Source organism: Diabrotica undecimpunctata, chromosome 4, assembly GCF_040954645.1.
Source record: "Diabrotica undecimpunctata isolate CICGRU chromosome 4, icDiaUnde3, whole genome shotgun sequence".
In the NCBI taxonomy this organism is placed as follows: domain Eukaryota; kingdom Metazoa; phylum Arthropoda; class Insecta; order Coleoptera; family Chrysomelidae; genus Diabrotica; species Diabrotica undecimpunctata.
The window spans coordinates 55805419-55830168 of record NC_092806.1 but is presented as its reverse complement, the minus strand read 5'-3'; the positions used below and the strand labels follow the sequence as shown (position 1 = coordinate 55830168).

The window sequence follows — 24750 nt, the reverse complement described above, 5'->3', positions numbered from 1 at the left end:
AATTAGTTTAAGTGTATAAGGTTAATTCTTTCTTACCTCTTTAAAACCTTATAAACAAAATGCTATCTATATTTTATATGAAAACTATAATTTCACATAGTATAAATTTCTCATGTTACTGTATAATGTAATTACTTTTTACAACCAAACCATTGCTTATTCATAGATCTGTAAATATTCAAGCACTTATATTGGCTTAGATAAAAACATATTGCCTGTGTACTGGAAAGCAACTTTTAAAGTTTGGGTAATTGGAGATATATTATGTAGAGACTGAATTTTAAATTGTTCTGTACCAGAAGTTAAAAGAGACATAATTTGAACTTCAAGGTACTGTTATCACCCTGTTATTATTTTACAATGTTATAGGTCACCTACCAAATTTGATTTATTAAAATGTCCAGTAAGAATTACTACCACCAAACAGCACAAGAAATAATAAATTATTACAATAAATAAATAACATATAATGCTAATACAGTATACAATAAGAAACAGGTTAACAACCACCAGAACAAGGTTGAATCATTTTTATTCAATGGTAGGAAGAGGGAGTTCTTTTGAATGATTGTTAATAATTATAAACTAATATATTAAATTGCATTATATTATGTAATGAGAGTAAAGCCAGTGATTAATGCAACATTTTAAGCTAATTTCTCTTGTAGAATGCTGTTCTATTTATTAGTACTGCAAATAGTAAGATTTGTTTTGACAGATAGTAGTATAAAAATACATTTTATCAATAAAAATCGATATCTTATCACACAAGTGATGCAAGAATACGTTTATTTAAACGAAAGTAAGTTTGAAATTTAAATGATCAATAGTTGGCGCCAAAAGAAAATAAAATACAATAAAATGCTACGCCATATTTCACTGTCCTCATTATGAAAACATACTTAAAAACACCTTTAGATATGTTTAACTTACTTTCAAGTAAAAAGAAGCATTCTTCATTAATATTTGACAAAGCATACGGCTAATTTTGATTAAAAAAGTCCGTTTCCATGTTTTCATTTCCAGTAATAAACAAGATGGCCACCAGCTGACTTTTAAAACACATTTTTGCATATAACTGGGATACTGATCGATTCTAGGACAAACTTAATAGCATCACACATTCTTGCACTAACAATTATTTGTTACAAACAGGAACAACACCAATATCTTTTTAAAAATTAACTTTAAATGTAGTTGTCAAAGTTGCGCAACAGCGTCAAGATTTCTTGAAGAAAATCTTGACAGCAATTACAGTTTTACCAACCTCTTGAAATATACATAACGGTACTTTCACCTCTAATAAAACTATTTAACATTGTAAAATAAACTGTCGAAAAAAAAATATAATTAAAGGATTCATTTATTCATTCTTTAATCCCAAATATGATTGTTGTTAAATATTTTATCATCTTCAAATAATTCTAGTTTTAAAATATTCTTGTAGATGACAATACCGTACAGTAAAAGAAATTAAATTAAAGGTTTCTGTTTTGGTTATCCTGTGAAGATACTTTTATTCTTTTTTAAACAATGCTTTTAATGAAGAATTAAATTTAGGATTTTTGCAAAAATATATTTCTGTTATATCAAATTTTGTAGTTCTACTATTCACGAATAGATCTCGCTGCTGTATAGGAAGGTGAATATATTTGATTGTATTTTTGAGATAAGTTGTACTGGAGTTCATTATTTTGTTTATTATAACTAAGAATGATTGAAAAATTAGTACCAATTGTTTATTTATGTGTTTGTGTATATTCTTCATATACAAACACCATAAATATCGATGTTAATGGAACAAACTTAACGCATTTTGAGCATTTCTGGAAAAGTACGGGATTTTGGTAGGTAATATTGAATTTTTATAACAAAAGTGTACAATTTTTATTAGACTTATTGAGTAAACACATACCTGATAAAAAGAGTTTTAATTTGTATCATTAAATATTCATTTTATGACTTTGTTATTATTAATAGATAATTTATTACGTTGAGTCTGATTATCTAACCATTTATTGTTGTAGTTCTCCTGATCCCAAAGAAACTGTTTCTAAATATCTTCTTAGCCACGAACAACAAACGTATATTGCCCTTTTGGGCTCTTTGCCAAATAAAGGAATAACATATATAAGAGTTCACTGGTTGCTGAATCTCTTAACATTGGAAAGGTGAGGGTTGTTTAGTATGAATATGTTTCTTAAAGATTCGATACGAAAATTTGTTAAAATTCGGATCTTAAGACTGCGTGAGCATTATATTAATTTATTGTTTATTTAAACATAATGATACCTACTTACGAACTGTAGGTAGGTACCTATGTTCATAAACGCGATTTTATTGAAAAGTTTTAAGAATAGTAGTTTTTACTTCATTATTACACAATCCTTGAAATATTTTTTTGGAAATAATTAAAATAAATGTTTGGTTTTAGGAGTGGAATTAACGAATTTATTTACAATTTTACAAATTTGGACCAATTTATGAAAGTTTTAAATGATAACGGTTTATTACCAGGCTTTGAAATGATGGGATGTAATACAAACTTGGTTAATTTTGATAAGAATAAAATTGGCTGGTCGAAATTAGCTCACCAAATTGCAAGTAGATACATTGGTAAGTACACTAATGTAAGAGTAGTGGTATAATATATTTTGACTTTCTTGGCGCGTACCGGTTGAGATACCTACCATACCTACATATAGAGATCTTTTATACTTTTTTTGATTGAGATAAAATTAAATTAAGTTTATGCAGTGCTCGAATTGGATGTACTTACGAACCGGAACGCATTTCCTTTTCAATTCGGATGCATAGGTTCTATAACTAAAGCATTCAAATACCTACAAATGAATTAAAGTGAAACTTTCAACTTTTATTAAAACGTAAAGACAACGTTATTATACAATTTTTCACAATAGGTCGTATTTTTTATCAACTTTCTGCACTCTTTTGCGACGGATGCATGGTCGGCTGAATGTCGACCTGAAACAAAACAATAGAAAATAAATACCGTTAAAAAGAGTAAATAAGGTAGATTAAGATAAAAAGTACTATGTAGATTTCAATAATTACGTTTTGCTAACCACGATCGCACATATTTTTCGGGATTAAATTGCCGATCCTACGCAGTTTATAAACAAAAGTGCAGCAGTTACTTCCACGGACAAAGGTGATCGTAATGAAGTTACTTTCTCATTTATTGAACTGAAATTCCTCTCACATACGCTGGTGGATATAGGAATTGAAACAATAATGTTTAAAATTGTTTCAAATCATTAGGAATTTCTTCTTTTCCATCACTCATTTTGTAGGACCTAAGGCCACAAATTATTTGTGTATCATTTAAATGGAACTGATTACATAAATGTCTTATTTATCTATATATATATATATATATATATATATATATATATATATATATATATATATATATAGTTAAATATATATATATATATATATATATAGTTAAATATATATATATATATATATATATATATATATATATATATATATATATATATATATATATATATATATATATATATATATTTAACGTGATTATTTCGACCAAAAAACAATTTATAAATATGTTGGAAATATCGGGTATGTGGCCTATATTAAATAAAAATCTTTGTTTTTTCTAAAGCTCAATATTTCGCCATTTATTTAATAACTTCATCGGGAGTAACTGTAAAAAACAAACATTTCAAAACACTGACGTCCACTTAGATTTACAATACTTACAGAAATTAAAAGATTATACACATAAATAAAATTAAAATATTAAAATAACATTATTACTGATGAAACTGTACATTTAATAAAATGCATGTTAAAATTTAAAATATCTTTGAGCACGTTCGTTAACAATAAATAAGATGGAACAAGTAAAAATGATTTCAAAATGCAAAAAATAACAATGTAAGAAAACATTAGAGGAATAGTATTTCTTTAATTAATCATTAAGGCTAGTTAGTATGATTAATCATTAAGGTGAGTGTAGTTTTAAATTTTGTTGTGAGCTTTTTTACCAGCTATTCAATGGTTGTACGTACAACTCTGTAGCTTGAAAAATATAGAAGTTATTACAATTGTTTATAATAAAAAAAATACCCCTTTTTTAAACGTTTATTTTGTAAATAATTTCGATGAAAACTCAATATTTATTTAACTTCTGAGATAGTATAAGTCTTAAAAAATCCTATGAAATTTGTTAAATGTGTCTAGCATCATTCATAGGGCAAGTTCAATGGTTTAAATAATTAGTCCCAGGGATAAACAAATTGAATAACTTTTAAACTATTTGACCGATCGGGGGGAAATTTGGCACAAATTTAAAGGACGGCAATTCCTCAATGTTAAAATGTATTAATAACATTTTATTTTGTTAATAAAAAAATTAATAAAATTTATAAATTAGTGCAAAAAAACTGCTTTTTTTGCAAAGATCTCTGTAAATTATTTATCAATTTTAACTAAAAAAACGGGAAAGATATTCTTGACATAAAAAAATGATATAAATATTGTTTATTTAAAATATAAGGGAAAAAATTTATAGACAAAAAATCAAATTGTGACCATAATTTATTGCTTAAAAAAACCCAAGGTAAAACTAGGAGTATCTTTTCATCTATTCATCATCTAGTATCCCCCACCCATGTCTTAAAAGCTTCAGATATCTGCGAAACATTTTTCCACCTTTTTTTTTAACCAGACTGGGCTAATTAACGATTCCCTGTAATTGCCTCGATTGTCAAAGTCATTGCCCTCAAAATGACGCAGAAACGCTAATTCTTGTTTGGCTGAAAAACATACGGCATCTATGATAAGTGTGCTAACGATATATATATATTTTTTTAACAATTTCATTATGTTTAGAAATATTTGCTTTAAAAGCTTGGTTAAGAGAACTTTCGATTTTTGTTTTACCAAACTGGATTAAATTGGCTACACATCTTACATCTTCATGTCACCTTTTTAAAACTCTAAAACTATGTAAATCGTTCTGAAGCTATTTTCTTGTGGCATGTTAAAGTAATTACTATTTAAATGGAAATAAGCCACAATTAAAGGTTTATTGACATTTCAATTTCCACTTCGGAAATCGTTCTCCAAATACAAACATTAGTAAATTTACTAATTCCCATTTAAATAGTAATTATTTAAATCGTGGACACTGGTCCACCCATTTTTTTCTGTAGAAAACAGAAGACATGGCCAACAATATAGTCTATTTTTCATGAAACCACATAACTAAGAATTGTCACTGTACCAACTAAATTTAAAATATCGAACTGATTTTTTGATTCCTTTTTTAAATTGTTTTAAATAGGTATTGGTCTTCCATTTACAAGAATCTCCTTTTTTTCGTCAAAATTATATAAGGATAATGACCTTTTAAGTAGTTGATCGACTATGCAACGGTACTCATACATGTTTAATTGCACGCACACTGTATAATAGGTAATAACTCTCGTAGTAACCAAAACAAAAAATGGTAAAAGCCTACTAATATCCAGAGCGCGCCCACGCTCTCTAGCTTTCAAAAGTTTCAGAAACGACCGACAACGACCTATAGCCGACAGACCAACATGTGTATCCACAAATAAAATTGGTAACAGCGTAACGTAACCTAGTCCAGCGGTCCGCAACCTTTTTGATATTGCGACCCCAAAATTAAAAAAAGAGTTATGAGCGACCCCAGAAAAAAATCACTAAATTAGCAAGTGCAAAGGTTGGTTCAGGACGAAATTGTAAAATGGTAAATGTAAATGGTAAATTTCAATTATCCTCCATGTTGTACTTAGTTGTTTTTATTTCGTAAATTATGTTGAAGAGTTTATTTACTTTGGAAATTAATATTAGAGCAAACTATGCATTTAACATAATATTTATGATGGCATTACATGAGACAAGCAATTATTTTAACATTTTATTTTTTTTTAAATACGTACATATACGTGAGTTTACAAACTAATGTGAACCTTGTGCTTGCACACTTGCGCAGTCAGTATATTAATTCTTGGTGATATATTATCAGAAAGAGACACCCTTAAATCAGGTTCTGCGTTAAGTCTGGAGCGATATTTTGTTTTTATAGCAGTCAATGTGGAGAAAGCTGTCTCGCACAGGTATGTAGATGCGAATGGCAGATTTCAGCAGAGATGTTTTGTATAGCAGTAGATATTCCTTTTCCATCATTATCCAGAACTTGGATAGATCCGTGGTTTTAAAAATAGATCGAAGGCTTTCATCGGACAATAAATCGATCAGCTGCTCCTTTTCTTTTAAGTTCATCTTCACAGTGTTATCACTAAGTGAATGGATTAATTATCCATTGGTCGCCGTGTGATGTATCTGGGAATCGTATTACCAAGTCTTGCTCAAGGCTTGTAAGATGCATGATGATTTTTGTTTTAATTTCTTCTTCGAGCTTTATATTGTTTTCTTCAGAAAATTTCTCCAAACATGCAAACATCTCGTAGTTTTCAGCACTGATTCGTCTATCCACAAACCTATTTTCCTACAAAAAGCTTTTATTTTGTTAGCCAAAATCAATACATTTGTACTCTTCCCTTGCAACGATTGATTTAAATCATTAAGTTTTTCAAAAATGTCCGAAAGATAGCCAACTGTTGCCAGCCAATTTTCATTCAAGAAATATTCCGCTAGCTTTGGTTCCCGTTCAAGTAGAAATATTCTGATTTCATCTTTGAGATCAAATACACGTTGGAGTATTTTTCCTCGCGATAATCACCTGACCTCCGTATGTAACAGTAGATTTTCGTATTCTGATCCCAATTCGCGACACATTATTTTGAAAAGGCGACTGTTTAATGCGCGAGCTTTAATAAAATTTATTATTGTTGCGACTTGTTCCAACACTTTATTTACATCTGGTTGCAAATGTTTTGCTGCAAGGGCTTCACGGTGAATCATACAGTGAATAAAGCCTACGTGAGGTGCAATCTCAGTTACTTTTGCTTTGAATCCTGTTCGGGAGCCGGTCAATGCAGCTGCGCCGTCTGTACACACAGATACACAATATTCTCACTTTATATCATGGATTTCAAAAAAGGTATTAACTGCATTAAAAATTGCTTCACCGGTTGTTCTTCCTTCTAATCCTTGACAAAATAACAAATCTTCGCATATGTCGTTTTCATATCGGTATCGGATAAATATCAGAAGTTGAGCTACATCAGTACTTTCATCCAGCTGAATAGCATAATAGGGACTCCCTTTCACGCGATCTATAAGTTGTATTTTGATATCATCAGCAAGTAGACTGATACGACCATGAACAGTGTCACTTGATAGTGGAATTGTTTTCAGTACATTGGCATACTTTTCTCCTTCCATGATCGAAACCATTTTCATTGCAGCTGGCAAAACGAGCGTCTCGCCAATGTTGAGGTTTTTTAGTTTTGACAAAAAGGCAACCTCGAACGATGCTTGTAACGCTTCTTGGTTAACTGTTGTGTATTTTTGGAAATTAACCTACTGTGACGTTAGTTTGGTGGCATGTCGTTTAAAATAAGATTCATTTTTATTCTTTAACTGTGGATGCTTAGTTTCTAGGTGCCTTTTCAATTTGGCCGGCTTCTCTCTTTTGCCAAAACCTCCGAACAAACAACGCACTGTGGACTTTATTCAAAATTAAACACTGTACATTTAAAACCAAACTAGATGTACGATTCTTTAAAAATGCGTTGACGGTTCCCAGTTGTCTCCGATGTAGCTGTTGCTTGTTTAGTTGAAGCGTCACTCTCTGTATCAATGTGTACGGTAGATGTGGCTATTGAACGTGAAATGGCTTTACAATGATCGCTGTTATGACTAATAGTTATAGTAGTGGAACTAGATGTTGCTCTGCTGTCATCGATAGTAATAACACTACTAGTACTTGAAGTGGCGGCATTGTTTTCATGACTCATATTACTCGTAACAGTAGTTGTCATTGTAGAATCGGAGGCGACACTGTTGTCAAGAACTATGTGTTTAATTCTTTTGTTTTGTGATGGGTTATCAGGACTTCCGCCACCTGCATCTTTAGAGGTGCGTTTTATTAGCCACTTATCCATTGTTAACTGCAATAATAAATACGTATTAAATTATGGTTTTGATATTCAACCCACGCGTCCAACATGGTCGCGCCGCGATGACGCCTCACTTTATTTTCTAAGTATGAGTGCACACTTACTTACCGTGTGCCTGGTTATCCACGAGAACACTAATAAAAAAAACTGAAGTAATCTTTGAAATCAATTTAGTACCTATAAACATGATACTATGATTAAGAAGATAAGATATTGCGCATAAGTCGTGACGTAATTGGAGAGCTGCACGTTCGTAATGTCAGTTTTTTGTATGTGTCAATAAATAATCTTTAATAAATAGTTTGGAGATATTCTTTTGTGTACGATTATTGTAATTAATAAACCTTTTTTTAATATTATTATTTTGCTAATCGAATAATTTCATCACAGAATGCATAAAAACCCCATTTAACTTTAACAAGAATTCAAATTCTGCTCTCCAATGACGGCATGCGCGAACACGACCGATTTTGTGCTACGGGAAGCGGGAAGATCCTATCTTGTTATTCATAGTATCATGCCTATAAATATAGAGGTTTGAATTTGCAATCGACAGAGCAGCGATGCGTACCTACGTGCGGATAGAACTGACTGAACAGACAGACTGGCTGGAGTGGAGGCTGGAGTCTGGAGTGGCTGGACTGAACGAAGGAAGAGAGATCGGTGTGGAGGCGTGGGCGCGGGAGCGGTGAGGTTGTGACGGACAGAACTGGACAGGACGTACAGTCGTAATTATTTTCGATTCTCTCCATTTTAAGGACATTGTGTAATTGTGTAAGTAAAGAGAGGTTATATTTTACGCATAAACCTTAATAAAATTAATAAAATTCGATAAGTACAGGACCTTGTTGACTTTTTTACTTTTTTGACGACCCCATAAAGATCTTTCGCGGCCCAACATGGGGTCGCGACCCCAGGGTTGCGGACCGCTGACCTAGTCCCATAAACTCGTCAATATTTTGGTGCGCCTAGATGGCTATTTATTGAATTACTATTAACACATATTTCTATTGGTAAGAAATATAAATTAAATTATTTCACAGTAGTCATAAAATATTTATTTGCGAGATTTTTTAACTGTTACCAATGGTAACAATGGTTACATGGACGCTTCGTCAGTGATATAAGCTGAACAGTGATATAAGCTCAATTAAGTCTAAATTAAAGACATGTTTCTACAAGCTTGACGAGAAATCTTTAAAATATGTCCTTATTACTACAACCAAACTAGTTCTCTTGCTCAATGTTGTTGATTCGTCTATCAAGACTGAGATTTTTTTTATATTTTTAATAATACAGTGATTCAATCAAACGGTACGATTTTAAACAAACAAAAAAAAAACTGGAAAAATATCTTTTTATTAAATTTAATAAAAAAAGTATACTGCATAGAAGAAAATTAACTTGCTTCCACTTCTTTGCGTATCCGTTCTTTAAAAGCTTCGATAGTTCTAAAGGGTTACCTTGAAACACTTTTGACTAGATACCCCCGAAGAAAATTGCCGCATAGGGAGAGGACCGGACTATGAGATAGCCAAGGAATATCGCCGTTTTAACTCATATGATGACTGGGGAACGATATTGACACTCGTGATATGTAACAGGTTGCACCATCCTGTTGAAAGGTTATGGGTTCATTTCTGTAATTGTTGATTTCCGGAAGAAAAAATTGTGCACGTAGTGATCAAAGTTTACTAATACTGCGTGCCCATCCTCGTCCTCAAAAAAATAAGATCCGATGTTCGCTAACACTCTACACAGAAGCTCCTAACCACGATATTAAAAATATTACTAGGTGATCTAAACGCAAAGGTAGGCACAGAAGACTACGTACTACCGGTGACAGGAAGATATAGTCTAGATGAAGTTACAAACGATAATGGATCACGTTTGGTCGATTTTGAGACAGGCTGCAACTTAGCCATTAAAAGCACCCAGTTCGCTAGAAAAAAGATCCACAAGGCAACATGGAGATCAAACGATGGAAGAACAAATAATCAAATAGATCACGTATTGATTGATGGGAGACATTCTAGCAGCATAATAAGTGTAAGAACTATGAGAGGGCCGGACAGCGACACAGACCATTTTCTCGTAAAAGCCAAGCTCAGAACAAGAATTTCAACACAAACAATAGATAAACACATAAAGATCGAACGATGGAATGTGGCGAAGCTGAAAGAAGAAAATAATCAAAGACAGTACCAAGTAGAATTAAGAAATAGGTTTCAGGTTTTGGAAATAAATGAAAATGAAAGTGAAGATATAGATCAGCGATGGAACTCCATAAAAACAACTATTACAGAAGCAGCAGAGAAATCTATCGGAAGAACGAAAAAAACAAAAAAGAAAAAATGGTTCGACGACAAATGTGAAAGAACTCTAAAAGAAGCAAACAAAAGAAGAATTGATTATCTGTCGAATCTATCAGAAGAAAAACGTATACGATTCCACAGATAGAGAGCTGCAGCTAGAAAAACAAAGACAAAAAAAGAGACAATATCTACAGCAACAAATTGAAAAAGTAGAAGGAGAACACAGACGAAATCAAAATAAAAATTTCTACAGAGAAGTAAGACAACATAAGAGAGGCTCGTACATAAGCACACCCAACTTCGTAAGAGATAAAAATGGAGAAATGCTGGCTGCCGAAAACAAAATAATAGAAAGATGGGCTGAATATTTTGAAGAGCTCCTGAATATCCAAAATTTCACTGATGAAAACAATGAAAATGCTGGAAACAACGAAGAACATGAGTATCAAACGGTCGAATTAGAAATACCCCCACCAAGCATGGAAGAAATTACGCATGCCATAAGAACGCTTAAAAACCATAAATCCCCTGGTCTGGACAATATTGATGCCGACCTAATTAAAACAGGTGGTCATGAACTCATAAGTAAAATCCATCAATTAATAGAAATGGCCTGGCAACAAGAAATAATGCCGAAAGAATGGTGTGGGAGTATTATTGTACCAATACACAAGAAAGGAAAAAAGGAATCATGCATGAATTACAGAGGAATCTCACTAATCAACACTACATATAAAATATTGGCTTCGATACTATTAAAAAGATTAGTAGCATACGCCGAAGAAATAGTTGGTGACTACCAGTGTGGTTTCAGGCCTGGCAGATCGACTATTGATCAAATATTTACAATAAGAGAAATGCTTGAAAAGTATTGGGAATATAATCACGACGTGTATCAGATTTTTATAGACTTCAAACAGGCTTATGATTCAATTAATCGTGCAACATTATGGAAGGCAATGCTCGAGCTCGGCGTACCCAAGAAACTAGCTGCGGTAACACAAATGTGTGTAAGTAACTCTTTCACACAAGTTAGAATGGGGGGAAAAATATCAAATGCTTTCTGCGTAAATTCTGGACTGAGACAGGGAGGTCCGTTGTCCCCATTGTTGTTTAACCTGGCCTTAGAATATGTCATGCGAAAAATATATCCAAAAATCAAACCAGACATAACTGCTCGGGGAGCAAAAATCATACTCGCCTTTGTCGATGACGTAGACGCAGTAGCGCAATCAACATTAAAAATTAAGGATATTTTCTCGAGCTTTGAAGAAGCTGCATTAAACATCGGTCTAAAAATAAATGAAGACAAAACAAAATACATGGTCGTCTCAAAACAAGAACGACGGCGAATAAGGCAAAACATTACTATAAATGATCACAACTTCGAAGTGGTTAAAGAATTTAAATATCTAGGAGCAACAATCACAAATGACAACAAATTAGAGCGAGAAGTTGAAACGAGAATAATGGCAGGAAACAGATCTTTCTTTTTAATGCAACATCTAATGAAGTCAAAACTTCTTTCACGAGATACAAAAATACGGATATATAAGACCATAATACGACCAGCAGTCGCGTATGGAAGCGAAACATGGACGCTAACAAAAAGATAAATAAATAAATTGCTGGTGTGGGAACGTAAAATTCTTCGAATGATATATGGCCCTTGCAGAGTCAGCGTGACAAACGAATGGAGGGGCAGATACAATAAAGAGGTAGAGTCTCTATTCGGAAAAGAAAATCTAGTCAGATATATAAAGGCTAATAGACTCAGATGGGCAATGTATGTGATACGCAGTAACGACAATCGCCTTATAAAGATGTAACCTCGGAAATCTTTTTTGGATGGTGCTAGAAAGGTCACCAAAGGACACTGCGGACGGCAGCCAGATGTTGGTGGAGAGCGAGTCGTGGGTTCGAAACTAGCTTTTGGAACCAGGAATGGGTCCAACGGACGAAATAAGTAAAGATACGATAAGAGATATTGAAAAAGATACAGAAATAAACAAAAGGATAGATGGGTAAAATTACCAAAGATAAGATAAGATAGGAACAGGGCGCCACTTAATTTTTAGGGGTTTAAGGAGAAAATTAAGAAACCTTAGAAAGGAAAAGAGATAAGGAAAGATATTTAGGTTCAGAGATCAAACCCAAGAAAAGATATCAACAGTTAGTTATTGAATAAATTTGGTCAACACCCTACATAAACAAAAAATAAATATATAAGGTATTACACTTACTTACCTACGAAACTTAATCAACCTGATCTTTCTACTGGTCAAAGGTATAGTTATATTTAAAGGTAAAAAGCAAATATATCAGGGAACTTTGTTAGGAGTCGACAAATAAAATACATACATAAAACAATAACAATATATTTAACAACAAAATTATGACGCTGCTGAATGCAACACAAGTAATAAAAATACACCAACAACTATGAAATGGTGGTATACATATAAAAATAAGCAGAAATATAATTAGAGAATACTGTTACGATAAATATACTGGCCTAACTTTTATGACTAATTATTCTGTTTTATTGTAGAAATTTCGGTGGAAGTCTAGATTCAAATTATGGTGAATTCTCCAACTAGATATTTCTCGATTTTTCGATGCAAGACAAAGCGATCTTTCGATGCTGTTCTAGTATATCAGGATTTCGTATATAAATACAACATTTTTATATGGAGGGCCAGTTAATACTCAAGACCCGCGCTCGCGAATTTTGTACGTACGGATATAATAAATTATTGTCAGATAAGTTAATATAAATAAAGAAATAAATTAAATCCGTAAGTGTTATAAATATTGAACCTTTTAATAAATTCACAACAAATGGTGTCAGAGTGGGATCGAACATAAATTAGACTTATAATAATAATACAAGTGAATACGTAAAATAAATTGTGAAAATGGCTACGATTTATGAGCTCACAGTGACGAATTTAAGAAGACATCTCGAAGACAGAGAATTAGCTTCTACCGGAAAAAAGGCTGAGTTAGTCCAACGACTAAAGAACGCTTTGCTAGAAGAAGGACTAGATCCAGAGACTTATATATTTGAAGATGCTGTTATCTCGTCGATTTCGAAATTAGAAAACAAAGTTTCTGACGATATTTCGAAAGTTTCTTCTGATGTAGCCAAAGTTTCTGGTGATGTAGCCAAAGTTTCTGGTGATGTAGCCAAAGTTTCTGGTGACATCGCATCATTAGAGAACAAAGTTTCTGGCGATATTTCAAAAGTTTCCGGCGACATCGCCTCATTAGAAAACAAAGTTTCTAACGAGATTTCTTCGCTGGAAAGCAAAGTCTCTGCTAACATCTCTTCGGAAATCTCTAAAGTCACTTCTGAGATGTCTGCCCTGGACGATAGAATATCTTCATTAAAAAACCAAGTTGCTGCCGATATGTTAGCCTTCGAAGAAAAGATATGGAAAGAGATGGAAAAGAAGATGGAGGAAACAGGGACAGCAGAGAGAGGTAACAATCCGATTACAGTGGAGATAAAAGAAGACGAGACGAAATTTAAGTTGGAGACACGGCCGAAATTTGAAGGAAGTGGAGGTTCTATTCATGTTAAAGTCCCAACTTTCGACGGAAAATCATCATGGAACAACTACATGAAACAGTTCGAATCAGCCGCAAGAGCAAATGGATGGTCTGAAAAAGAAAAGGCTGTAAACCTGACTATCGCCCTTCGAGGAGATGCCTTAGATGTGCTTCAGACCATAGCCGTAGAGGAGACCGATGATTTCGAACAACTGAAGAAGAGGTTAAATATGCGATATGGCCACGAACATTTGGAGCATGTATATCAGTCACAGCTTAAAAATCGTAGACAGAAGAAAGATGAGGCTCTTCAAGAATATGAGGTAGATATTGCCAGATTAGTACGATATGCTTATCCAACAGCTCCCGAAGACATGATGGAAAAATTGGCCGTTCAAACGTTTATTGATGGTCTTCGTGATCATGAAATGCAGAGAACACTGCGATTAGCTCGTCACAAGACGCTGGTTGATGTCTTATCCGCCGCCCTCGAATACGAGTCAGCTACGCAGGCCTCTGGAGGATACAGTAAAGTTAGGACTGTAAAAGAGGAAGGAGATGAAGATAAACTTGACCAGCTCGTTAATATGATGAAAATTATTACATGCAAGAAAACGAAGACCATAAAATCAAGAAACTCACCATCAGGAAAACCAGAACGAGTTGGCTTTAGGGGAGCAGCTTCGACCCGGAACTTTTCCAAAGACCCTCTTATACTAATAGCTTCTTTGAAGTGTCGTGAAGATAGTGTATATGTAGATGGAGAAATAAATGGTAAAAGACATACGTTGTTGGTGGATACCGGAGCGACCAGAACCATTATACGTCCAACAGTTATAAACAGCCGAAAGAAACTGTTACCAACGAGGTTACGACTTCGGACCGCTACAGGTGAAAATGCCAACATTCATGGAGAAATCCAGGTACAATTGGGAATTGGGGCAGAAAAGTTTGTCCATACTGTTATAGTTGCTGACATCGAAGAGGATGTTATATTAGGAATGGACGTAATGAATATTCATGGATTCCAATTGGATTTTAAGAATAAGGTAATCAAAGTTGGCAACGAGGAGGTATTTCTCCATCCACATAATGACAACACTGTGCAAGCAGCTATTACAGAAGATACAGTCGTGCCTGCGAGAAGCGAAACGATCATAGTAGCGCGACTACAGGGAATTGTAGACGAAGGGAGACCTGTTATGATGGAGCCTTGGAACCACGACGATGAGGTTGGCCGTGGAATCATAATTGGAAAGGAATTGGTGACTTCGGCTAAAGAAATTCCTGTGAGACTTATCAATGTCAACGACTACCCAGTGACCCTAAAGAAAGAGACAAAAGTAGGAACTTGTGTACCTGTGACATCCATAATTCGTCAGGCGACAACATCTGATAATTCCAACGACAAATTCGACCAAATGGTTGCAGTTGCAGGACAGTCTCTAAATCAGATGGAGAAAAGGAAATTAAGGGAATTTCTTCGGCAGTATCGTGATATTTTCGTACCGAAAGGAGGAAAGACGGGAAGAACTACCGTTGTTAAGCATAAAATTGATACTGGTAATGCTAAGCCAATTCGTCAAACAGCTCGACGATTACCACAGGCGAAGAGAGCGGAAGCTGAAACGATTGTTCAGGAAATGAAGAAAGACGGGGTGATAGAACCTTCTACGAGTCCATGGGTCTCTCCGGTGGTCCTGGTTAAGAAGAAAGACGGAACGACGAGGTTCTGTGTGGATTACCGTTTGCTGAACAACGTTACCAAGAAAGATAGTTATCCTCTGCCTCGGATCGATGACACATTGGACACATTGGCTGGAAGTAAATTGTTTTCTACTTTAGATTTAAAGTCTGGATACTGGCAGGTAGAAATGGACCCAGTCGATAAAGAAAAGACAGCCTTCACCACAGGATCTGGATTGTGGCAATTCAACGTTATGCCATTTGGACTTTGTAATGCTCCTGCGACATTTGAGAGGCTTATGGAAAATGTGTTGAGAGGGTTATCTTGGAAAACATGCCTGGTTTATTTAGATGACATAATCGTCTTGGGGGAGACATTCGAAGATCATTTGAGGAATTTAGAAAACGTTTTTAATCGACTTAAAGCTGCCCAATTGATGCTAAACCCCAAGAAGTGCCAGCTATTTCAAGGTAAAGTCAATTATCTGGGTCATATAGTCAGTAAAGAAGGAGTGGCCGTGGATAAGGGAAAAATCGATTCCATTAAGGAATGGCCAAAACCAACTGACAAACATCAAGTGAGAAGTTTTCTTGGACTATGTACTTACTACCGGAGGTTTATTAAGAAGTTTGCAGATATCGCTAAGCCATTAACGCGACTTACAGAGGAAGCAAGAGAATACCGCTGGGATATAGACTGCCAAAATGCCTTTGAAACTTTGAAAAAGCATTTAATAACAGCACAAATTTTAGGGTATCCACTGCCAGAAGGAGAGTTCATCTTAGATACAGATGCAAGTAATGTGGGAATTGGAGGAGTGCTGTCTCAGATTCAAGGAGGACAGGAACGAGTCCTCGGATATTTTAGTAAAGTTCTTTCAAAACCTGAGCGGAATTATTGCGTCACGAGAAGAGAACTTCTGGCAGTAGTGAAATCAGTAGAGCACTTCTATCAATACCTCTATGGAAGAAAGTTTCTAATCCGAACCGACCATGCCGCCCTTAAGTGGTTGATGCAGTTTAAGAATCCAGAGGGTCAGATAGCCAGGTGGATCGAACGACTCCAAGAATACGATTTTAAGATTGAGCACCGGGCCGGAGTTAGCCACAGAAACGCTGATTCTCTTTCCAGAAGGCCATGCTCAGCAGAGTGTTCCCACTGCAACAAAACGGAATCCAAGGAAGCAGCAGTGCTAAGAACGACGATTGTCAACGACGACTGGACGCCTACTAAGATTAGGGAAGAACAAGAGAGAGATCCAGTTATACAGAAAATCCGAAAATGGAAAGAGGAAAACCGTCGACCACCTTGGCAGGAAATATCAAACCTATGCTCAGTAGTTAAGACGTATTGGGCCCAGTGGGACTCATTTATCATCGAAGATGGCTTGCTTAAACGAGTCCTGGAAAATGATGACGGTTCAGAGAAGAGAAGACAGTTGGTGATCCCAAAGAGCAGAATAGCCGAAGTACTTCGTCAGTTACACGACAGTCCATCGGGAGGGCATTTTGGTGTAAGGAAAACCCTTCAGCGAATTCGGGAACGGTTTTATTGGATGAACAGTTCCGACGATGTAAAAGACTGGTGTAAGAAATGTACTATTTGTGCCACGAGTAACGGGCCTTACCGAAAAAGGAGAGCTCCTATGAGACAATATAATGTTGGAAGCCCGTTTGAAAGAATAGCTTTGGACATCGCTGGGCCATTTCCAGAAAGTGAAAATGGAGGCAAGTACATGCTGGTAGTAATGGATTACTTCAGTAAGTGGGTCGAGATTTACGCACTTCCAGACCAGAAGGCCGCCACCGTTGCAGATAAGTTGATCCAAGAATATATCAGCCGATTTGGAGTGCCTTTGGAGATCCATAGTGACCAAGGCAGGAACTTCGAAAGCGATCTATTCCAAGGAATATGTGATAGACTAGGCATGAAGAAAACAAGAACTACAGCATATCATCCGCAATCTGATGGTATGGTAGAACGGATGAATAGGACAGTTGGCAAATATTTGACAAAGATGGTGTCCGATCATCAGCGAGACTGGGACCAATACCTTCCGTTCTTCACAATGGCCTACAGATCTGCTGTTAACGAATCAACAGGCCAGACACCAGCGAAAGTCCTATTCGGACGCGAAATGCGACTACCTTGTGATCTAGAGTTTGGGTGTCGACCTGGAGAAGATGTAGCAGGTGAAGATTATGTGATCGAATTACGAAGAAGAATGGACGATGTACATGAGTTGGTCCGTTCCCACCTTCAGATCGCTAGCGACCGAATGAAGAAACGGTACGATACACAAGCCGAAAAGGGTTGCTTTAAGAAGAACGACAAAGTATGGCTGTATAATCCCAAGAAGCGAAAAGGTTGTTCTCCCAAATTGCAGCAGTTTTGGGAAGGTCCATACCTCATTATGGAGAAGATCAACGATGTCATCTACCGAATAAGCAAGATTCCGAAGGGAAAGCCGATGATAGTACACCATAACCGGCTGGCGTCTTTCGAAGGTGACCACGACGTAGATGAAGAAGTGGAAGTAAACCAAGTCCACGATGTGTCTGACCTCACGTTTGAGGAATTCATGGGTGCCTATGGAGGTACCGGTAAAGCAAGACATGGTGTTACCACTGAAGAAAAGCAAGATCTACTCGCGCTCCCCGATGACTACTCGCTGGCCCTTACCATCCCGGCCAGTATCAAAGACGCACCAGGGTTGGCATCCGTCTTTCGAAGGAAGTTTGGTCGAGTTGCAGAACTTCAATGCCAGGTGCCAGCTCCCGGTAAAACCTTGAAACTCCAAGATGCATCACGTTACCTTTTCTACCTGGTAACAAAAGACACTGCCCGTGACCAACCTACCTACCGAGATGTATGGGAAGCCTTACTTCAATTGAGAGAGCACGTACTAGAGTCCGACGTGCAAAAGTTAGCCATGCCAAAGTTGGAGTGCCGCCAATTAGATTGGAGGGTTATCCGAAATATGGTGGAGGAGATCTTTAAAGACACCGAAGTCCAGGTGTTAGTCTGTTGCAATCCGCATAGTTACTGGTGCGGAGAGAAAACCGTCCCTTGTCATTTTTATACAACTGGAAGTTGTAAAAGAGGGTCCAGTTGCCGATACCAGCATACAGTTCCGGTTCCAGTCCCGACAAGGTTCCAGGAGGAACCATCTTTTAAGAGGGGGGCAATGTTACGATAAATATACTGGCCTAACTTTTATGACTAATTATTCTGTTTTATTGTAGAAATTTCGGTGGAAGTCTAGATTCAAATTATGGTGAATTCTCCAACTAGATATTTCTCGATTTTTCGATGCAAGACAAAGCGATCTTTCGATGCTGTTCTAGTATATCAGGATTTCGTATATAAATACAACATTTTTATATGGAGGGCCAGTTAATACTCAAGACCCGCGCTCGCGAATTTTGTACGTACGGATATAATAAATTATTGTCAGATAAGTTAATATAAATAAAGAAATAAATTAAATCCGTAAGTGTTATAAATATTGAACCTTTTAATAAATTCACAACAATACCTTTACAAAGATATATAATAAAATCATGCACAAATAAAGGTTTGGCGTATCTCGAGATATTACAGTAAAAAAAAATGAATAAAAATTATAACAAACACCAAAGATAACAAAAATTAATAAAATCTAAATTTACAAAAATACAGAAAGGTTACAGAAATGAAAACATAAAAATTTAACCAAACCGCACTTGGTTAAGTCGATTAGCTGTCTCGCACTATTATTTAATGATAAACTGAGTTGATGGAATTGAAATACTGACTGTTCTTTAAATTTAATGCAAAATTCAGTAGTTACTCTCAACTACATTTGAAGACATGTATGAATTTTAGATACGTCCAGATAATGGAAGATGATATGATACCATACCATATTACTCGCCAAGATAAGTGGAGATACTTAGATTATAGTAACTTACGGGAATTCCTGACGACTGCTGCATTAAGTCACTGAAGTTAATACTATACTTGTATTAAACACTGAATTTAATTACACTTAAAGGTGCTTTATGACTATATTTAATGTAATATAGTATAAGATCAAACAAAAAACACAAATAAACGAGTGTATACACACTTACACAACAGAAAATGCACAGATAACGGTACGATAATAGAGATACAGTAAGATCTAGTCCTTACGCAAGGACTGTCCCACCAAAAGTAACTTGTTTTCTCTACGAGTGCCCACCGAGAAGTAACTTGGTTCCTCTAAAATTTTACCAAACTGCATCAAAAAAAAAGAAGAAGGGATATCTCCCATTCAAAAATGATAGGCCATTCTAACTAACATTGAACATAACGGTATTCTTCTACCTACAAACGTAATGATATATAAAATCTCTAGATTGGGTCTTTACAGAAAAATTACTATACGAGCCTTCGGAATATTTACAAATCTATCATAAAAGACCCGCCTTCACCGAAAAGCATTAGTTCCTTTCATACTCCGGATTAAGACGGAAAGGATTAAAAACCTTTCGGACGCAGGGAAATTCCGGGCATTCAATAAAATTTTGAAGACGGTAAACCGAACATGAGCGTATCATGACGGGGGTAAAAGGAATAAAAATAATTAATATTTTAATTATATAAAAAAATGTTACAAAACAATGTGTTCTGGGAAAGGCCAGAGGGAAGAAGGTCTGTAGGGCGGCCTAGAAAAAGGTGGAAAGATGCAGTCAAAGAAGATCTAGAGAAAATGGGAGTGCGACAATGGGAATTACTGGCACAGGACCGAACAACATGGAAGGCGATAGTAAACGCGGCAAAAACTCACGAAGAGTTGTAGCGCCATTGATGATGATGATGATGAAGAAATTGCAGACCACATGGTTACATTTTCTGAATATAGGGCATTATCACTCATCGAAAGATAATGCAGCAAGTTGTTGTTTTTATTAATACGCTCCAACATTTGTTCACAAAATACTAGTTGGGTGGGATAATCTCTAATGTTAAGGGCTTGCACAATCTGGATTTTGTATGGACGATATTGGATATCTTTATGCAAAATTCTGCTCGTAGTGGTATAGCTTAATCCCAGCTTCGTCGTCGCAGAGATCTTAGAGGACTCGTGTGTAATGAGTTTCGCACCGCTTCAATAGTCGTTGGTGTGCAAGCAGTTCTGACACTGCCTTCTCTTTTCTGTGATGTTGAACTGCTACTTTCAAAGTTAATAACAAAGGTCTGAATAGCCTTGTTAGACGGAACTGGAGCACGGGGCGGCAAACGGTAGTGTAAACGAAACGCTCGTTGTACACGCACAAATCATTCACCATTTTTGTAATAAGATATCACATTTTGCATGTGTATGTAATCGAGCAGAAGGTACTGGGTTTTTTCTCTGGTGGTGGAAATACTAAGTTCAGGGCTTTTTTGTGTAGTTTTTGATATAATATTTTATTAATTGTTTGTTCGTTGTATCCATTGTTTACTGCTATTTGCTTAATGATATTTAATTCTGTCTCAAAATGGCAATCCTCTAAGCCCATTGCTATCAGATATTTTTATGTATCATCTAGAGACAAAGATTTTAAAACATCCCATATTCAAACAGTTTTTATATTGGTGGAGATACGTAGATGATGTACTGGTATGTTTCACAGGAACTAACAGGCAACTCGACCAATTTTTATCGTATATTAATTCTCTTCATAGTCATATTGAATTTACAATAGAAACAGAACAAAATCAATCCATAAATTTTTTAGATTTAAAAATTACCAGACTTAAAAACAAACATGACTTCTCCATATTTCATAAACCTACCCATACTGACACGACTATTCACAATTCATCATCCCATCCCACACAACATAAACTGGCAGCCTATCATAGTATGTTACATAGATTAACAGCAATTCCTATGTCAAAATACAATTTTGAGACAGAATTAAATATCATTAAGCAAATAGCAGTAAACAATGGATACAACGAACAAACAATTAATAAAATATTAAATCAAAAACTACACAAAAAAGCCCTGAACTTAGTATTTCCACCACCAGAGAAAAAACCCAGTACCTTCTGCTCGATTACATACACAGGCAAAATATCAACAAAAATAGCCAAACACATAAAAAAGGAAGGAATAACACCAGCTTTCAGAACAAATAACAACCTAGGCAAATATATTAAAAACAACAAGAGCCAACATAAAAAACACTTACACAGTGGTGTGTACAAACTTAAATGTGGCGACTGCCCAAAAACTTACATTGGTCAAACAGGTAGAAATTTTAATAAACGAATAGCAGAACATAAAAGGGCTTTCAATAATAGAAAAACAGATTCTACATACGCACTTCACCTTCTAGATAATAATCATTCTTTTAATGACGAATTTAAAATTCTCCACATTCAAAATAAAGGCCTTAAGCTATCTTTGTTAGAATCTATGGAAATCAACAAATTAAAAAACACAGATATAATTCTGAATGACCAGCTTGTGACAAACAGTTATCCCCTCCTCAACTTATTTCATTAGAGACTATAAAGTGTAAACCTATACCAAAAACAGATCACTTGAGAAAGGCAATCAGCCGAAACAGCTGTAGTGATAAGAATTTAAAATAAATTTTGTGGAAGTTTGAAAACAACGTTTTCAGTGTTTTATTGTTACATAAAAAATCAACCATTAGATCTTGTCAATATCCGAATTCTGCTTATAAATGTTTTTATTGAGAAGTTTTCCCATATCATTTTTTACCTTAAAATTATAGCAACTTCCGTCGGAGCCAACTATTTTCTTGCTATGTAGTAGTGCCTCAATAGGCTTTGTGCTTAATGTATTTCTTTGCTTATTTTTCAATGTATTGACAACCGAAAAAATTCTTTCTACATTTGCACTCAAAATGCGGTAAGGTCAATACATTAATAAATTGGGGAACATATTTAGTCCACTACCATAATTCATTCCACTTACTTGACTCCAAAATGCTAGTATATCATTAGATTCAGGCAAAACATTGTTTCGTAAAAGTCTCCACTCATTATCTAATGATTGAAGATCGCCCTGATTTATCCCAATATTGCCCAATTTTGGTGAAATATGTGCAACTGAATTAATTTTTCTACTTCGCACCAAATCAGGATTTATGAACTGCAAATCTTCCAAGATGTTATTTTTATGGGAAACCTTTTTAATAATCGGTCCAGACCCTCTATATAAAATTCTAAACACTTTAACTTTACAAATTCTAAATCATTTTTATCTACACTAGACGTAGATCTCCTGTATATGTATATTATGTTTTGTCGAATGCTTTAAATTAAAAAATGCGGTAGAATAAGGTGTTAAAACGGTAGAGCGGTAGATCGAGGTGGAAAACGGTAGATCTACCGTAAAAACGGTAGACCTGGCACTACTGACTGAACTTTCCACGTTCCCACTCTCTAGATTCACAACGTTTATGTCGCAAGCCTGCGGCTTCTTTATTTTTTCGCCATCAGCGTTACCAAATCATGACGTTTCACTGAATCATCGGTTATGTTTGCATATAGCATTTTTCATTTCAGATGCAATATGAGCTACAATATCATGACACAATTTGTCAGAATGTGAAATATTATCCATACTTAGTCCATTAAAAATTTGATCATAGCAGTCCATTTAAAACTTGTAGATCAATATCAGTAGGCAGATCGCTAAACGGCCTTTGATTTTTCGCAATTTTTTAACCAGTTCTGAAAACGCGTTCTGTCATAGTAGATAATGTTTTATTAATTTTGTCAATGCCTCTTATTAATGTCAATGCCATTAATATCTCTACAGCCTTATTGTGGGCTTCCGAATGTTTGTATTAAAATATTTTTTTACGTAGACTTGATCGCTGTGACTCCCAAGTCTTTCCATTTTCTGTTTGTTTCTTCAATTATATCTTTGTTTGAGCTATTTTTTTTATTAGTGAGCCATCTCTTCATATTTGGGAACACATATTTATCAGAGAGGGCCAAATCAGAAGAATATGCTAAATGAGAAAACAATTTTTTCAAATTCCATTCGGAGCACTTTTGCCGGTTTGAGTCCATCGCCGTTACCAATCGTCGCCAAAAGTCTGATGGCTTGCGCTTCATAAGATCCAAACACTGCTGAGAAGTTGCATGTTTTTGGTCAATGTTCAGCAAACGCATTAGCAGGATAATTTTTTCATATTCAAAACTTTGTTTAAAATATGGCTAATGCGCTCTTTACCAATTCTTGTGGTCTCTGCCAATTCATGCACCTTCACTTTACGATCAGCTAAAACCACTTCATGGACGTTCTTCTTCACATTTTCCGGTGTAACTACATCGGAGGACTGTCCAGTATATCGTTCACCCAATGTGGATATACCGTCATTACGAAATTTACAAAACCAAAATTTGACAGTGTAGTTTGAAAAAATATTAGTCCCATAACATTTATCCAGCTTTTCTTTTTCTTTTTATCTTCGTCGTTTAATATCTCAAATACTTAATCCGTTTTTCTTCATATCTGTCATTTTTCCAAACACGTCATCTTTATGTAGCTATCAAAAACATACTAATGGATACATCACGCTTAAATTTGACATGCATACCCAAAAAAAGCTAGCCTCGGCGATGGAAGTTACTTATCGGAACTTATCAAAAACATCTGAAAAATAAAGACCATCAATCAAATGTTATTTATAAAATAAACTGTAAAGACTGCAATTCAACATATATTGGACAAACACACCAATACCTACATAGAAGAATGGTTGCACACAAACATAGTATACAAACCAAGGCATTAAACACAACCGCCCTAGCCAAACATTCTCTAGAAAATAGCCATTCTTTTGATTTTGAAAATGTACAGATTTTGGAAAAAGAACAAAATTACAACAAAAGATGCATATTGGAGATGACTCCCATAAAAAAGATCCAAATTCCATCAATAATAAGACTGACATGAAAGATCTTTCCAATATGTATCATAATTTAATAAATTGAGTTGTTTTTTAAATGCATTTTGGCAGATTTTTAAGATACGACCCTGAACTACTCATACTTTAAGATATCTGCCAGATGTCATCTGTCAATGTCAGAT

At 35.1% G+C, this 24750-nt stretch overlaps 2 protein-coding genes across 5 annotated transcripts in view; one reads left to right on the top strand and one right to left on the bottom strand.

Annotated features, from left to right (window-relative positions):
• The window catches only part of ash1 (histone-lysine N-methyltransferase ash1), a 157914-nt gene extending 156655 nt beyond the window's left edge, over window positions 1-1259 (bottom strand). The window contains exon 1 of the mRNA XM_072529500.1: window positions 934-1259. The gene's annotated coding sequence lies outside the window, so the exon portion shown is untranslated. The remainder of the gene's footprint in view (window positions 1-933) is intronic.
• A 282-nt stretch (window positions 1260-1541) lies between these two features.
• The window catches only part of Idua (alpha-L-iduronidase), a 264927-nt gene continuing 241718 nt past the window's right edge, over window positions 1542-24750 (top strand). For all 4 annotated transcript variants that reach the window (XR_011950646.1, XR_011950645.1, XR_011950644.1 and 1 more), the window contains exons 1-3: window positions 1542-1847; window positions 2028-2171; window positions 2435-2616. Coding sequence is in view for 1 of the 4 variants with exons in the window: in XM_072529494.1 (XP_072385595.1) it covers window positions 1714-1847; window positions 2028-2171; window positions 2435-2616 (460 nt within the window). In the remaining 3 variants the exon portion in view is untranslated. The remainder of the gene's footprint in view (window positions 1848-2027; window positions 2172-2434; window positions 2617-24750) is intronic.